The 16825-nt window shown below is 46.6% G+C and overlaps 1 protein-coding gene across 7 annotated transcripts in view; it reads right to left on the bottom strand.

The window, feature by feature from the left end:
• The window catches only part of sick (sickie), a 1179025-nt gene that overhangs the window by 183858 nt on the left and 978342 nt on the right, over window positions 1–16825 (bottom strand). For all 7 annotated transcript variants that reach the window (XM_075869563.1, XM_075869567.1, XM_075869568.1 and 4 more), the window contains one exon: window positions 297–1404. In XM_075869563.1, coding sequence (XP_075725678.1) covers window positions 297–1404 — 1108 coding nt within the window. The remainder of the gene's footprint in view (window positions 1–296; window positions 1405–16825) is intronic.

Here is a 16825-nt window from a genome sequence, read left to right as displayed (position 1 = left end):
GCCACGCTGAAACTCTTCAGTGGCTTGGATGCTCATTGTAATGTGAATGTGAAGAAAGAAAAGTGTATGAGAAGATAACCTAGCTGCCCCTGCAGTGACCGAACCTGAGACCTTCTAATGACGCGTCTGATGTTCTAGCACTCAATTACGGTCGCAGTAATTTTTGCGTCCATGTGAAAGTTATTTCACTCACTCACTCGTTCACTCACTCACTACCTAGACACATAAAACGACTCAATCGATAAGTTCCCGTAAATTCAATCGATAAACACATGGAAGTGTGTGAAGGCGCCCACCTGTATGTACTGCTTTGCGTGCTTTCCCGACGACCTGCCCAGGGAACAGTACTCCGAGTCCGAGTGGGCCGACACGAACATGTCGTTGACGCCCGGCACCGTCTGCGTGCTTCCGGACACTTTGACTTTGCGCTCGAGCGAAGATCGGCTACTTCCGCGCGGAAGTTCACCTGTCCTCGTCAGGCTCGACGTCCGGCACTGTTGATCCATTTCCGCCGATCCATCCTTCTTTCCCTGAGAACTGCCCCCACTGCGGCCACTTCCGGAAGACGCCGTGCTGGAGGGACGCTTCCCGGGTGCCATCATGCAAGCGGACGGAGGACCAGAGCTTGACACGTTGGGCGGACGTCCCGGAAGTTTCCGGTTTGTCACCACTACCGCCGTGGAGGCGTACTCAATGCCGGAAGACCTGACGGGAGCCCCCATGCCAGCGGAGGAAGCGCGCATCTTGTCCAACGCCAGGTCGCTTCCGATCATGGCGGTGTCGGCAGAATACGACCTCAGCTTTGTCTCCCCACTTCCGGAGGAAGAGCAACCGGTCCTCGACTTGCCACCGGTCTTGGAATGAACCGCTTCATGGCGGTTGCTGTCAGCCACCGACTTGCTGCCGGACTTGCTCGACGACTGACCGCCGCTTCGCTTGTTCTCCTTGGACTTGAGCGACTCCGTGGAGTTGGTCTTGGACTGCTGGTGCTGCAAGTCCTGCTGCTGGATGTACTTCTTCCAGTTGGCTGACGACTGCAGGTGGGGCGGCACCGCTCCCTGTTGCACGAGCGCGCTCGAATCCGTCTGCATGGAACTGTCCGTCTTCTTGACGTTCGCATTCCTGCTACGGATGGACGTGGGCAGCATCCCGCCGCCGCCTACCACAGCGGAACCGGATGCGGAGGAGTGGTGATCGGATGACTTCCGGCTAGACCTGTCCGGCATGCCCTTGTTGCAGGCTCCCGAGGACGTGCCCGAAGGCGCCATGCCCGGGTGGTGGGGTCGTCTCTTGAGACATCCGTACGGGTCCGAGCTGAGCGACGAGTCGGTCAGGTTGTCGTTGGTGCTCAACTCAGCGAAGGTGTCACTCAGGCCGCTGCTGATGGAACTGCTGTCGTCGAAGCTGCGGAGAATCGAAAGGAGTACGTTTAGAATACTTTTGAAACCTTTCAAACACGCGGGAAGTTAAATCGAACCGTAATACTTATTCTTGAAGGCATTTGTATTATTTCCTGTGGAACGTAACACAAAAAAAGAACGAAGGTAGCAAATGCAAAAACTTGGGAAAGTCCAATTCAGAGAAGGTGATTCCTTTAAAGGTATATACGGCTGATATTTCGTCAATATTATATTCTTATTTTTCTTGCTTTAAACCTTTAAATATCATCATGACTGGATATATGAACTATTGCTGTTGACACAGCCAATAAATAGTTAATCGATGAAAAGGCGCTAAAATGACCTGCCATTATACCGTTCTGGCAATAAGACATTTTTCAGTGTTATTCCACAGCCAGTACAAAAAAGTAGGCAGCACCACAAAATCTTCTGCTATTATAATTCCCTGCCATAAACTCACGGAATATATCTTAACACGAGCATACGAAGAAATAGAGAAATCTGCAGCGTTAAGTTGGCGGTAACAGAATGGAATCGCTAACTCTAACCTATTGCATTTTATCTGAAATGCAGGCTGGTTCACTTCGCTGTCGTATAAAGAAAAGCTGGACAGTTATCTTCGGGAAAAAAGAGAAGCCAGTATCGTGGTCGCTTGCAGCGGAGGACTTTGCCTAATGCACTGCTTCTAATTTATTTCCTGTGCGAGCCCTTTTGTTTTTGCGACGTGAGGCCACTATCGAAAACGGCAGTTCTCTACATAGGCTGTAATAACAGAGGGTTCCGATATTCAACTTTCAGAAGTTCGTGGACGTTATGTTTGAAAAATGGGACCGATGAGTCCAGGCTGTCATAATGGCTTCCCTCCAAAAAGTGCTTTCAACTTTTTTGCACTGAACTAAAAAGAAACGTAAGAAAATATGTGAGGAAAGGGCTGAGTTGGTGTAAGATCTATGACCTGTCCATCTGCAGAGCGAGCGCAGCTCAAGAAAAATGATGATAACGTCACGGCGAAAAAAAGCAGGATGCAGTTATCTTATATATTATATTGTTGCCAGTAGCCACTACACAATTGATAAAAAATGTTTCAGCCAGAAGCCGTCAACAACGGTGTCATAAATTCTGAGTCAGAGAGTAGGCGGTAGCAACAGCGTAAACGTCCATAAATCCGTTAGGAAAACAATCAAAGCAGCTAAAATATTATGTTTATATGTGAACACTCTGGAGATCGCTTTTTTTGGAGGGGAGGGGGGTCACTGATGCCGGTCATCATTCTTCGGGTTGTTCATTTTCTCTCTTCAATGTTTCTTTTTTTCCTTTTTTCCTTTGATGACAGAACCATCGCGACCAAACTATTAAAGCGACAAAAAAGTTTCCGTAACAAAGCACCCCGCAAGGTTAACAATGAATGAGGGTTGACATTTCTGTTTTATTAGAAGTACGCTGCGGCTGAAAATTAGAACTGTAAAGTGCAGGCCAAGAGGTCACCCACGGTCAAGCCCAAAACGCGTGGTATGGAATCAAGGACTTCGAAGTAGCAAGGCCACAGACACGGCTACCCGAGCGCTCATTCGCCGGGTACCTCATTCGAGCCCAATGAACTGGACCCCGCTACTAACACTGCGCACGCACAAGAAAATTGTGGAATACTATCACTCTCAGCATCGCCGGTATCCACTCCCTGCCCAGGGTCTGGATAAGGCGGGAGAAAGAATTTTACACCGGCGCCAAACAAACACGTGGCTATGCCCAGCGATATTACAATATTTTGACCCCACAGTCACCGGCAGGTGCAAGCACTGTGGGCAGACAGTCGATGTATACCATGTGGTGTGGGCCTGTCAGCTAAACGCAGCCATTTCTCTCTTCCCCAACCCTACGTGATAGGACTGGGAGGTGGCGCTACTTAGCTGCTCCGACCTTGGGGCCCAACAGGCCCCGATTGCCCGAGCAAGGGCAACGGTATTGTCTAATGACGCCCTGGACTGAGGATGCCACCTAGTCTGTATAAGGCCATTTGGGGGGCCCATACGCTCTCTTTTGTAATAAATCTTTTCACCACCACCACCAACATCTACAATCAAAGAGCTTTCGTCCCGTATTTAGAACACGTCCTTGTCGATGTGCATCGCGTTAGTGAGCCAGCTAGGGCTCTCGTCACGTTTGCTATGTCTAAACCAGAACCGAGTTAGTTCTCAAATTTCGCACGTTGGTTCCATCTAGAATGTTATTTTACTAGACAAAGGGGTGGTGTAAAGCTTGCGTCTATATATTAGCAGAATTAATCCAAACCAACATCTGCACTACAAGAATTTTCATATAAAGTGGGGAAGTGACGGGGCATATGCGGTAGGTGCGCGAAACTCTGCAAACACAGTCGCACAGTGCCCCCCACCTCCGCCCCTACAACCATCTAGGTTGTGCACCATAGCTCTACTAGTGGATCATCTTAGCGAGAAGCAAAAATAGAATGGCCCGCCTCTTTACGGAAGCTCACACCACCACAAGTCTAAGCGAGCGGTGTAATTATAACCAAAGTGTTCATCTCCTTATCAAAAAAGTAATTAGCGTATCAGAGTGACAGGGTACGTGTGAAGTGATGTCTTTGTAAATATTTTGAACCCATCTCATGCACATTGTTGTTGGTAGATCCCCACGTGTACGGTGATGTTCTCGAGATTTGAGTTAGCGCCGCTGTCATGCGTTTTTCCTGCAATTTGACAGCTGGAATACGCTGTGTTGTCGTCAAAACGTACAGTATAGGGTATTTCTACTCCCGTCAATAAGCTGGGCAACGTGGCACACTGCGTGTCACGGTGTGTTATCATGTTTTTTTTTTCCCTGTGTCCCGTCTTATGCTCCACACTTCTCGCCCCCAACCCGTCTCATCTGTACACCAAAATAAAATTTTCGCTTTGTATTATCATAAATACACAGACAAATACAAACACACGCCTACAGATACATATCAAAGTGTCGAGGTCGAATATTAAATTCGCTAACGGGATACGAACCGAAGAAAAAGAAATATTGCCAAGTTTTTGCACAGACCGAAGTGAACGACGTATAGGTATGCAAACGTTGAACGGAACTTACGTGACGAGCAGTAGACGGAGCTCGAACACACACGCCGTGTCCTCATGACACATTGCTTGCGTTTCGAACAACGTACGAGTTCCGTGCAGTAGGTCTTATGCTCCTTACATAGCTGAGCACACAACGAAAGGCAAATGAGGAAACGGGGCATGGGATTCAAGAGCAGCGAACCGGCGTGCATTGTAGCGAAGTAAGTGGCAAAACTGTGCGCGGTCGTTCTTGTACCATCATGACAAAAAAAAAAGTGCCTCCATGAATACGACAGCTGGAAACGAGTCATCCTTCGGGAAGCGGTGCACTATTTTATCACGTGACTGCGCCGTTACACTTTGCATAACGCGTGGTTTATGCGCCGGAAAAGAGAGGTCCTTGCGTGGCCGCAAGGAAACGTATACGAACGCGTTCAGCGGGTTTCACCACGCGGAAGCGAATGTTGAGAACGCATTCCATGGACAGGGCTGTCAGAAGAAGCTATCGTTCCAGGCCACGGTGTCACCCTGGCGAAAACATATGCGCCAGGCATGCGTTCAAAGGGCGCCCGTTCAAAGACGGCCCAACGAGAGGTTTAAAACCGGAAAGAAGAAAAAGAAAAAAATGAAGGTAAGTCAATTTTCAGGACTGACAGGTTTTTATTTCTCTTTTGTTTTCATTATTTGTATACCTGCGATATAATACAATGTAGCTGGAGTGTTGTGCATCGCATTCTCTTTGTAACTGCAGTTTGTTTCCACATCGTGTACTCGTCGTAGGCTAAGCTTGCCAAGTTGGAGATGTGCGGGCGAGATTACGCAATATAAAATAAATATTATTTCAGTAAGGGCACGTTTTTAATACGAAGTGCGGGTCGCGTAGGCAAGCGTGAGAGAAAGTACTCTGTGTCCCATAGAAAAAAATAAATTTTAAGACGGGGTAGTGGGGGCTCATGTTCCCGGAGTGTGGCCTCTTGGCTGCGCCATTGAGCGCTACATATTCCTGTGGTAAATCGACATTCTCATGGCCACATCGCCTTGCCCATCACGAGTAAAAACAAGACCGGAGAAGAGATAAGATACACTTACCGGGCGTACCTAAAAGCCCGCAGTGGTGGACTCACATTCACACAGGCGGCGTGCATACTACATGAGGCACCTTGGATTCACCAGAAAAAACCGAAACTATACCGCGGCGATCCCCTCAAATGTGTGCGCTGTCCAAGCACGTTGGGTGCTGAGAACGACGCATCACACAATCCTGTAAGTTACACTTCTTGCACTGAAGCAATCGCCTGCGTACGATCGATACACCCACTCATCCATCCACATCTGGCGGTAATCTTCGAGTCTGATCACGGAGATGGACCCTTTCTCTTGGCTATAGCGATAAAACATGGGACGCTCCGCATGTGTCCGATACACAGTTGCGACGACGGAAGAACGGGTGCATACTCTCAGCTGTCAATGCAACAGCTACGCAGTCCTTGGTTCTTCGCAGCTCAACAAACGGTTGAAGCACGTTTACCATTGTCAGCTTCGTAAGTTCAGTAAATAGAAAAGAGAATAACCAGGCAGAAACACAGTGCTATCTGTTGCGTAAACTTGCGGTAGCTCTCTTGCAACAAAGTATAGGATGAGTGATGCCTGCCTCTGCTGAAGCAAAACGAAAGATTGCGAGTCTTTATCTAAACCTATGTGTACATAAAGACATTCGACAAATAGATACAGGTTCTATCGAGCCCTGCACAGTGCGTAATTGAGGAAATTGGCCTATCGGGAAGATGACGTGTTCAGTCGCGATAGACGTCTGGGCTGCTTATCAGAGAACAAGCGGTCGTCGTGATAAGAGAAAGAATTACACAGCTGCTCACTCTGACTTCTGCTTGCGGTGAAGCTTATCGCGCGAGCTTCCAATTGTTGAGCGGCGAAATGTGATGACGCAATGGACGTCGCGACTAAGAATGGGCGCGTAGGAAAGTACTGTGATAATGGCTGGGGTTTTAGGCTTCAAAGCCACCACACGATTATGAGGTTGAAACTGAAATAAGACTGCGCTGTGTACGGTACACAAGTAAACGTCAAAGTCCTTTACAAGATTATCTGGAACGCCGTAGCGTAGTGCTCCAGAAATTTTGACCATCCATATAGTGTATCGAAATCGTGTGCACTGAGCTTCACCATTTCGTCTCCTCCGACTTCCGACCGTCGCGGCCGGGATTCGGTGCTGGGACCTTTGGGCCAGCAGTCGGGCTGCCATTAGACCACCACGGCCGGTAAGAAAGTACTATGCCTTGTGGCTGAAGCGGGATACTCGAAGAGCATGGCTGCCGGAGATTATGTATGCCTCGGTGGATCAGTGGCTATGGTTGTCGGCTGCTGACCCGAAGGTCGCTGGTTCGATCCCGGTTGCGGCGGTCGCATTTAAATGGAAGCAAAAGGATAAGGGCCCAGTGTACTGTGCGATGTCAGAGCAAGTTAAAAAACACCAGATGATCGAAATTTCCGCAGCTCTCAACCAAGAGCGTCACTGTTAATAATATCGTAGTTTTGTGACGTAAAACCTCGCATGTTATTATGCTGGCGGTGATGGCGAGGGTGACGGCGAGGGTGACGGCGAGAGCACTCGTGAGACATCTAGACGACATCCGAGGGACAGCCATTCAGTCTGTGGTTCTTGTTGGATCAGCCTGAGCGATGCAATACTTCGTAAAGCGCTCCCGCATGCTCCAACCACTCCACGTGGCAAGCCACACGTGAGCACACTGTCTTGACGCCATGGCGAGCAGCACTCTGCTGGCCCCATCGAGAACCAAAGACTGAACGGCCGTCTTCCAGCTGCAGTCAACATAAGTCACGAGTGCTCTCACCTATCACCGTCACCCGCGTCATTAACGCCAGAAGCCACGCGCTTCGACTACCACGTTTCTATCACCGAGCTACCGCGTATCATGTTTCCATCGCCGAACTACTGAGTATCACGTTTCCATCACTGAGCTACCGAGTATAAGTCACAAGCGGATGCTTACGAAAAGTCGCAGATTCTCAGAGGACACGGAAATGAGGTTTTTCTTTACGAGGGGCTCATTCACCTATCAGATGTAACGAAACGAATCGAGTAGACAGTTAGGCCAGGCAGTTAGAACAATGCCACCAACACAAATGGTTATTTGTCATCCACTTCAATTCCATTCAAGTTACATTACAATTAGTACACTCCAGCTAAAGACTACAATAAACGCCCGCTGTGTTTTCGCTGGCCTAAGCGTAAGTTCGATTCACCTATATGCCGAATTATACGTAAGGAAGCTCTTGGCGTCTCCTCAGGTGCAATAGAACGAAGTTGCGTTGGTCAAGCCTCATAACAGCGACCACGAAGTAAGTTTTGGTCAAACTGCGCCTTCAGCCGAATAGATTCGCTGTCTTCCATATCCTTTAGTAAAAGAATAAAGGTTCTTCGCGGTGCTACGTGAGTGAAAACGGCGACAAGCCCTTGATCACATTACTATGACAGCTCACGCGTGAAAACTTTACACGTCAGTCCGAAGAAATGCAGAATGACTTGCTGCTTTGTGCTATAAATCAAATTTTCGCCAACGAAAGCCAGCCTAGCGGAAGCGACCCTAGTCTAAATGTAAAGATGAAGACACAAGGTAAGAGAAAGTCAAAAGATAAATTGCATAAAAAAAAACAAAGTTCGGGAAGGCGGGAAAGAAATTACTTTAAATATGAAACACTGCGCTTGATTTGGTTGCGGCGGTAAGGCTATTACGCGTGAATGAATTTCAACGAAGGAAAATAAAAGGAGCACGAGACCCATAGGACGTTGATATTTCAGGAGACTTAAGAGACAAGTTGAAAGGCGGCCGTTTATTAGGTTACATTTTTTTTTTTCGAAGGAGACGACATTCCTGTAACGAGTAGGAGGGGCATGGCTGGTACGTCGTCTGCTTTCTTTATAAGGAGGCAGACTACAAGTAGGGGGCGGACGTCAACGCAGGGAATAGACGTCACCTTAGCGATCGGATCTTTGAAAAACAGACGAAAGACGCCGGCGCGATGTAGCAGACGACAAATTCAAAGAGGGTGTGTAGCCGGGGTATATGATAAGGACTGAGCACCGCCACAAGTAAAAGACTGCGCAGCGAACCTATTACGAGACAGTGCAGAAGGCGGGACTATGAAGGGACGGGACGAACGCTTTATTAGATTCGGTGCCTCCGGGGATGAGCGGGAAGTCAACGAAGAAAGTGCGGGAATCGGGGACGGGCGCAAAGTGGATAGATACCCTTAGGGAGCAGCAATGAAAAGATAAAGATAAAAAAAGTGAGCAGGCGACAGCCAAGGCTGTCGTCTGCCACATGCAGAAAGGCACGAAAGAAGGAACTTGTGGCTATCACGCGGCGGCGCTGGGCTGATGGGAACCGCCAAACTAAATCAATGCCTCCGTGGTGCATTGCTGGGCGGGAAGGAACACTATAGACGTCGCGCCGCCTATAGAGTAGCACGGTAGACGCAAATCCAATCGTTGCTCAACGTTTTTCCGCGGGAGGATCGGAAAGTTCCGGGTGGGCGGTGGGGTTTCTCAACGTGGTTAGGGCAATCACTAACGGCCGTATTTCGTTCATCTGCGCCCGTACCCTGGCTGCGAAAAAGGCAACGTACTATGCCTGCATGATTTAGTTCTGTAATTGCAACAAACACTGTACAGCGCCTTCATGATTTAGTCGTCTATCAGTGCCCCACTTGTGACATCCCCCCCCCCCCCATTTTATGATAAGATGTTTTGGATGTATGCGATATACTCTGAAACCATAAATGCGTATACATAGTAACCAACATGCGACGAGCACAGATGAAAAGTAGAATAAGTTTGAACACAAACCAATTAAGTCAAAAAAGAAAAAAACTGTCTGAATATGGAGTACATATAATGGGGACATTGCGTTAATTTTGCGTAGCATACGGTTTCCCAAGAGCGCACGCAAATTGAAATGTGGTTGCCACGGCTTGAAATGACAGTCGCAGATTCCCACAAAACAGTGCAACGTGATAGTGCCTTTGAACAATCTGATTTTGTTATCCTGTGTCTATATCGGTGCAATTCGTCTTACTTTATGATTTCCTAAACTTTTCTGCTGTTTTAACCACTATTGTCTACTACGAAAAATATGACATGCGCACCGCACCCATAATGACATGACATGACGTGACATGACGAAAACCTTACTGAGGCCCTGAAGAGCCCACATCCTGGACGATTCGGAATGATCCTATGACGACGCCCATGACGCAACTGTCGTCAATGTACAAAAGACACAGACGAGGATTCGCGCGTGAATTTTGTAGTACAACTTCTCGCACAAAGTATTTGTTAAGTTGGATGTGTTTACAACCGTGTGCTTATATTTGGGTGCACGTTAAATAACCCCAGGTGGTCGAAATTTCCGGAGCCCTTCACTACGGCGTCTCTGGCAATCATACGGTGGCTTTGAAGCGTTAGACCCTACATACCAATCAATCAATCAATCAATCAATCAATCAATCAATCAAGTTCGATGTGTTTTGTTAAAAGCGATGTGTTTTTTGGCGTTTTGGCATCCACAATACACAGCACTTAGCGCGGTGATGTGATTGCTCAGAGATTTCTTTGCATAGTGTTCATCGCAGCTTTACTGGCCCCAAGAAATTGCTACGGCTGTCGTGTTTCTTTTCGACCCTTTGGTAGATAGAGAAATAGTTGATTCAGTTGTATTACAGTAATTTGTTCTACTGCTTCGTTGGCGTATACAGAAGGGATGGAGAAAGTAGGGGAAGGGCTTACTGCCCCCTCTCTCCTGCTCCTCAAACATTTTTTTTTTGTTTTACACAATTTATTATAGCGTAACATTGGGTGAGTAGGTGCATAGCCAACAAAATGTTTGTGGAGGAAACAGAGAGCGCGAAAGAAAACGGGAGAAGCCCGGCATATAGTCTAATTTCTTTAGTTTTCATGTTGTCACTTTACACCAAAAATATCTTTCCAGTCTATATCCACGCGCAAAAGGGAACATGCGCCCGAAGAAACACATAAAAATAGATGATTCTCCCCACCATTCACAAAAAAAAATTCCTGGCTACACCCACGTGTTGCTCGACCACTGCACCACTGGGTATTAGGTGATTAAAGCCCCAGCTAAAGTACAAGAACCACGGAATTGTTCGAGGCTGCTTAGCTGCCACCAGTGATCACTACCATACTAAATCTTCAATGCGCAACGTATAAGGCCGAATAACGGAGCCTTCTTCATCTTAACTTTTGAATTTATATCAGAGAGCGAGGGGTGCTGCAGAGCGGTGTCGCTTCTAAGGTTTTGTAGCAATTCAAATCAAGCAACATAAAATTTGATTCCGCCATTAGGTCTCGCTCAGACGACCGTACTTCCTAACTGTGACGTGCAAGATGGTCGTATAACGATTCCATGCGGAGCGGAGGAAAGCGTGCCTTATGACCATCACATCCCGATTGGCGTGTCTCATAAAACCGCCCGCAGCGTCTGCAATGCCTCCAACGAGCAAGCGTATACGTATGGCGATGGCTGCCCTTCGAAGTTTCAGAAATGAGTTTCTAAGTTTGATACTGCATAAGGAGGAGGATATCTCCAGGAATTTTACAACTTCATGATGAGTTTCTAAGTTTGATACTACATAAGGAGGAGGATATCTCCAGGAATTTTAGAACTTTCTTTCTTTCTTTCTTTCTTTCTTTCTTTCTTTCTTTCTTTCTTTCTTTCTTTCTTTCTTTCTTTCTCGCTTTCTTTCTTCCTTTTGTTCACTGCTCCGCCGCGCTGGTCTAGTGGCTAAGGTACTCGGCTGCTGACCCGCGAGTCATGGGATCGAATCCCGGCTGCGGCGGCTGCATTTTCGATGGAGGTGGAAATGTTGTAGGCCCGCAAGATTTGGGTGCATGTTAAAGAATCCCAGATGATCAAAATTACCGGAGCCCTCCACTACGGCATCTCTCATAATCATATGGTAATTTTGGGACGTTAAACCCAGCATAACAATCAATTAATTTGTTTACTCCCACCTGAGAGAGATAAAAAAGATAAACTGAAGTCGGGGAGATAAAACATGGCTGATCGTGCTTTGCTACTCTTTCTGCACATTGAAAAAAACAACGCGAAAGGTTAAGTGTACGCAAATACAGTACACATAAGTGTTTAAAAATAGACGACTATTTTGTTGAGCGGTTAGTGAGAGTGAAGTATTAGCTTAGATAGATAGATAGATAGATAGATAGATAGATAGATAGATAGATAGATAGATAGATAGATAGATAGATAGATAGATAGATAGATAGATAGATAGATAGATAGATAGATAGATAGATAGATAGATAGATAGATAGATAGATAGACAGATAGATAGATAGATAGATAGATAGATAGATAGATAGATAGATAGATAGATAGATAGATAGATAGATAGATAGATAGATAGATAGATAGATAGATAGATAGATAGATAGATAGATAGATAGATAGATAGATAGATAGATAGATAGATAGATAGATGAAGAAGAAGAGAAATGCAGTTGGCTACCGTGTTTTGTGGAAAGAGAAATGATATATAAAACAATGCAAGTGGGAACTAGTGCGATACCCTTGGCCTCTCATGCCTCTCATAACGATACGAAGAGAGGAACGCATTAAAACCACGAAGTTTTACTCCGCATCTCCACAAAGCCCGGGTGGCGTGGCTTGGCTGCACGCGGTCGTATTATAATGCACGCGAGCTGACTTTTTATGCGTGGTCGTTACGGCCGCGATTTTTACGACCCCCCTCAGTAGGCTCGGCGACCACGGCATGATGGCATCGAGATTGGAGAGGCCACGCTAACTCGAGGAAGGCACAACGCGGTCTAGATCTTCTATGCAGGCGCACAATGCGGGACCGCAAACCACGAGGAAACATAACCCTGGCACGCACGCAGTACGAGTGCATTTGAATGTGCGGGCGTATTGTTTCCGTAGGGCTACTGTTGCCATGCGGGTGGTGTGTTACAGCGACTCGCGACAGCAGGATTAAAACAGCATATGAAACCGCATGTGCAGACGATAATTCGTGCCAAAATCGGCGATTTAAAACGTGGTTATAGTAATATTTGTTTTAGTATAACGTACCGAAAGCCCGATTTGACTATGAGAGATAAGCACACGAGCCTTATTCATTTTCGCTTCCATCGAAAACACAGCCGCCACGGCTCGGATTCGATCCCGCGACCTGGGAGTCAGTAGGCGAGCACCATGAGCACTGGGGCACCGTGGAGAGTGATTTAGACAAGGTTACCAGACGTTGTTTAGGTGACTCTTACGTAAGACATATGGGCGCTACTATTTTCGGCGGTAAATATGCGTTTCCTCATTTTTTGTATATTACGACATCAATAGAAGTGATGAAGCTTTGAATAAACCAACCGAACCAGTTTCAAGCTTATGGGTCCAGCACAGCACTGTTCGTTTAGCGGTTTAGGATGCAAGCCGGCAACGCTAACAGCGAAATATGGCGCGCGACGAATTGATGCTATATAATTATCTGTAGTACCATCATAGGGAAATTAGGTTCAACATAAGAACCCCAACATCGATGCAATATAGCACACAACTGAATGGCAATTTGTTTAACAGCTGCAAAACAGATCGACACCAAATGAAACGGGTAAATATTAAAAAAAAAAAACCGCCGTGAACATGGGCGGGTTTAGAGGGCAGGGTCCGGGTGCCCTGATGGCCCCTGCGCATTCTTTCGTTCTTGGGTTATATAATGTATAAAGTGAGTGTAGATGACACCCCATACTCAGCTTTGGATATCATGCTTCTAACTAGCTCAGTCACGCATTAATTTGCGATAGTTGGTACATGCTGAAAAAAGGCTGGGATATACAGCGCTGCATAGGCGGCACAGAAAAAAGAAAATAAAACACGTTAGGGTGATACCAAGCCTCACTCGGAACACTCTTTAGAAATAAACAATTATTTCTCTCTCTCTCCCAGAAGGTACCAAAAATGCAACAATCATTGAATACCGCCGGGCATATACTGTAATATTGAAATCGTTGTTGAAAAGATTGCTAGCATTACCTGGATGTGGAGCGCTTAGTCTGGTCAAGTGAACCATTCGAGGCGGTGACTTGTTATGATTAGGGTTAACCTGTACCACGCCAAAGATAACTTCCCTTATCGAGAGGAGAGATTCAAAGGCAGACGCAATTCTTACAACAAGGTCTATTTGAAAGTATTTTCGCGAAGTAGAAGATGCGATCGCTTTAGCGAGCGCCACGCACTAAGCGCGCGTTACGCAACTCGGTCAACGATGAATTCGGTTGCGTTTCTGTAAATGTAGCTTCACTGCACACCAACTAATGCGCGCGGGACAGCCGCTTAAGTGAACTACTAGGATAACCTTTTGGGTCATTTAAATAAGAAAGTGTCCAATTATCATTCGGCGAATAGCATCATATCGAGAATGGTGTTTTGCATGCGCGCACACCCACGCCCAAGAAATGTACTGTACCCAAAAGTGTGGCGTTTGTTTACAGACAGGCGGCCATTTTGTCATACGAACTGCGACTGAAGTGTAAGTTTGGCTGCTAAATAACTCGCTATAAGCAAGAAAACAATACACCTCAAAAACTGTTTGAAGACAAGGACAAACAGAAATGTCTGAGTATAGTGTAAAGTGTATAAGTGGCTAAGAAAAGAGCGAAAAAACCTCGTCTGACAAACAATAATAAAATATGTAACTTCGTATACGCAAACAATGCAGCTAAGACAAGCAGAGGCGTGGCGTGTGTCTTCTGAGCTCTTTAAGTCATGACAAACATTGATAATTTATAGAAACGCGCCTAAAAGGTTAGCGACACTAGAAAGTATCACGGGCTTCATTAAAGATCGACAAAAAAAATATCACGGAGAAAATGCAAAGTTAGCGATGACGTGTTTCGAACATTCACCGCGTGTGTCCGACGTCCGTGTTTACGGTGTGAAACGCGTCGTTAAGGCTGACGGATGTCGGCCGTTAGCTAGCCTGTATCGCGCACGTCGTGTCAGATGCACAGCCAAAATTAAAGCCCCCCCCCCCTCCTCTCCTGAAAAGCAGGGGTGACGTGGCGCGAAGCCCTCCATGTCCCCGCTACAGGAGCCCCGAAGAGCGGAAGCACCATACGTTACACGCTAGATGGGCTGAAAGGTTGCTAGATAAAAGAAAGCAAACATAAAAGAAAAGTACAATAACTCCTGGAGGACTCGACGCCCTTACGATGATGAAGAGAAGTAACATTGATTGGACGGACGCCAGCGCTAGCTTCTGAATTGCAAGCTGCAGCCACGGACAACATTGGGCGAGAGAGAGGGTTACGTTATGACCAACGCTATTCAATAAAGCAGGCGCCGGCACAAAAGTGAAGCCGCCAAACTCTGGCTAGAAGAGATAAAGCCAGTGAGTATGGGAAAGTAAGAATGAAGCATCGCACTAAACAGCTCAAGCAAAAAGAAAGAAAAGGATCAGCTATCGCGCGATCAAGCACGAAAAGCAGGGCTGGCGTTCACCGCAAGCAAAGCTGCAGCAACGCACCCCGACAAAGATTCGCTCGGACAATAAACAAACAAAGAAAACAAAACAACATAAAGATCGCAGAGAACTAAAATCAAAGATATCATTATAAACGGGCTACAACAAGTTTTCTTGGCCAATCCGCCACAGTGATTATGTGCCAGAGTCGACAGGCTCCAAACAAACAAACATTCGGCTGGCTGTGTTATTGTTGTTGTCCACTGAGCATGGTTCATACCCAATGCATGGAATTATTCGAGCAGTGAGAGAACTGAACAATATTTTCTCTAGTTTAACCTTCCTTGATGTATAGCAAATAATACATTGTTTTGAAGCACCGATCATCAGTAATAAGATATTTAAAACCAGCCATGCACTGATCTGTCTTCTATTAACTTTCCTCTTCCGTCCACACATAAAGCCAACAGCGGAGAGCGGGTAACCCCGACTGTGATCATGACGACGACAATGCGGCGCTGCTTTATACCTTCTCATTTCACCCCCTCTTCAATCCCCCTTCACCCGACGCCCTTGCAGGAGTGGACGTGTCGTCCACTTGTGTCATCCGTCCAAGCAAGTCGGTGACCCGAAGCGAACCGCCGGAGAGATGATCATTCCAACTCTCGGAAGCTCTCGCTGTCATAATCGCTCTCCCGCGTCCATGTTGGCTTGTTTCCTGCTTGCCCGGCGTCGCGTTTTCTGTTGTCGTATCGCTGCAGCAAGCGCGACCCGGCGGCGCCGTCTTAGTGTACATGAATGATAGTGACGAGTCAACGGGAGTTGAGCAGAGAAAGTAAAGAAGAGGGAGGGAAGGGGATGCATCTTTCCCGGAAGAAAGTGGGCGGCGGTAGGGAAAAGGGACCAGATGACATTTTTGTTTTGCACGTTTGTAAAGAGTGGCTGAAACGTGGTACATGTATATTTCTGGCACAGGGCGATGACTCATTTTTTTCCCTTTCTTCTGAATAGGGAACCAAAGGGACGATGGTGTTGTTCGGTCATTCGTTCTTTTGTCTGTTTGTTTGTCGCTCGTTCGTTCATTCTTTGGTTTGTCTGTTCGGCAGTTAATTTGTATGTCTGACACTTTTGTTCAGCCTGTCACAAACATTTACACGTATCCATTGACCCTCGCGAAGCTTCAAAGTTCCCTTGTTATTTTATTTTCTTCCGAATGCACAGACGAGGAAGAAGAGGCGTAGCGTTTGCTTTCACTTTCATACTTCCTTCCAAATCTGCGTGAGCGCGTCTCCGTCGCTTTGCGGACGTCTGCGCTTCTCTATTCAGGCGTCCCACGCCAACGACCAGAGCGATGGCAACGACCTCTGCCATTGTTCCCGCTCTTGTTCTGGTCTCAGCACCGAGTTCTTTGGCCTCAGTAACATCCCCGACATCTCGATCAAAGTACATTACAGGAACAGTCACTGATGTGAACAAGCACAGGAAAACTGCGAATGCGCATAGATGATGATGACGAAGTGAGCAATCCTGCACTTCTCTTTTTTTTTCTGCGAGTTCTACTGAATTGAGGACTAGGATGTACATGTTTATGAATGTGTTGTTTTCGGTGATAAAGTGGCGGAAGCACACTTGCGTTCACTGAAGCATTGCCGTAGTAAAAAAAAACAAAAAAAACACAACATACTCTTTAATAGTGCAGTGGAGCGTAGTTCAAAGATGGACGGGCGAAAAGTGAATTGTAGAATATTTTTGCTGTTGGATAAAATCGTTGCGCATGGCTTGAAGTACGCTTACATGTTGTCTTTTAAAATA

Source organism: Rhipicephalus microplus, chromosome 7 (genome assembly GCF_043290135.1).
Source record: "Rhipicephalus microplus isolate Deutch F79 chromosome 7, USDA_Rmic, whole genome shotgun sequence".
In the NCBI taxonomy this organism is placed as follows: domain Eukaryota; kingdom Metazoa; phylum Arthropoda; class Arachnida; order Ixodida; family Ixodidae; genus Rhipicephalus; species Rhipicephalus microplus.
The sequence above is the reverse complement of the archived record's forward strand: the minus strand, read 5'-3'. Positions and strand labels throughout refer to the sequence as shown.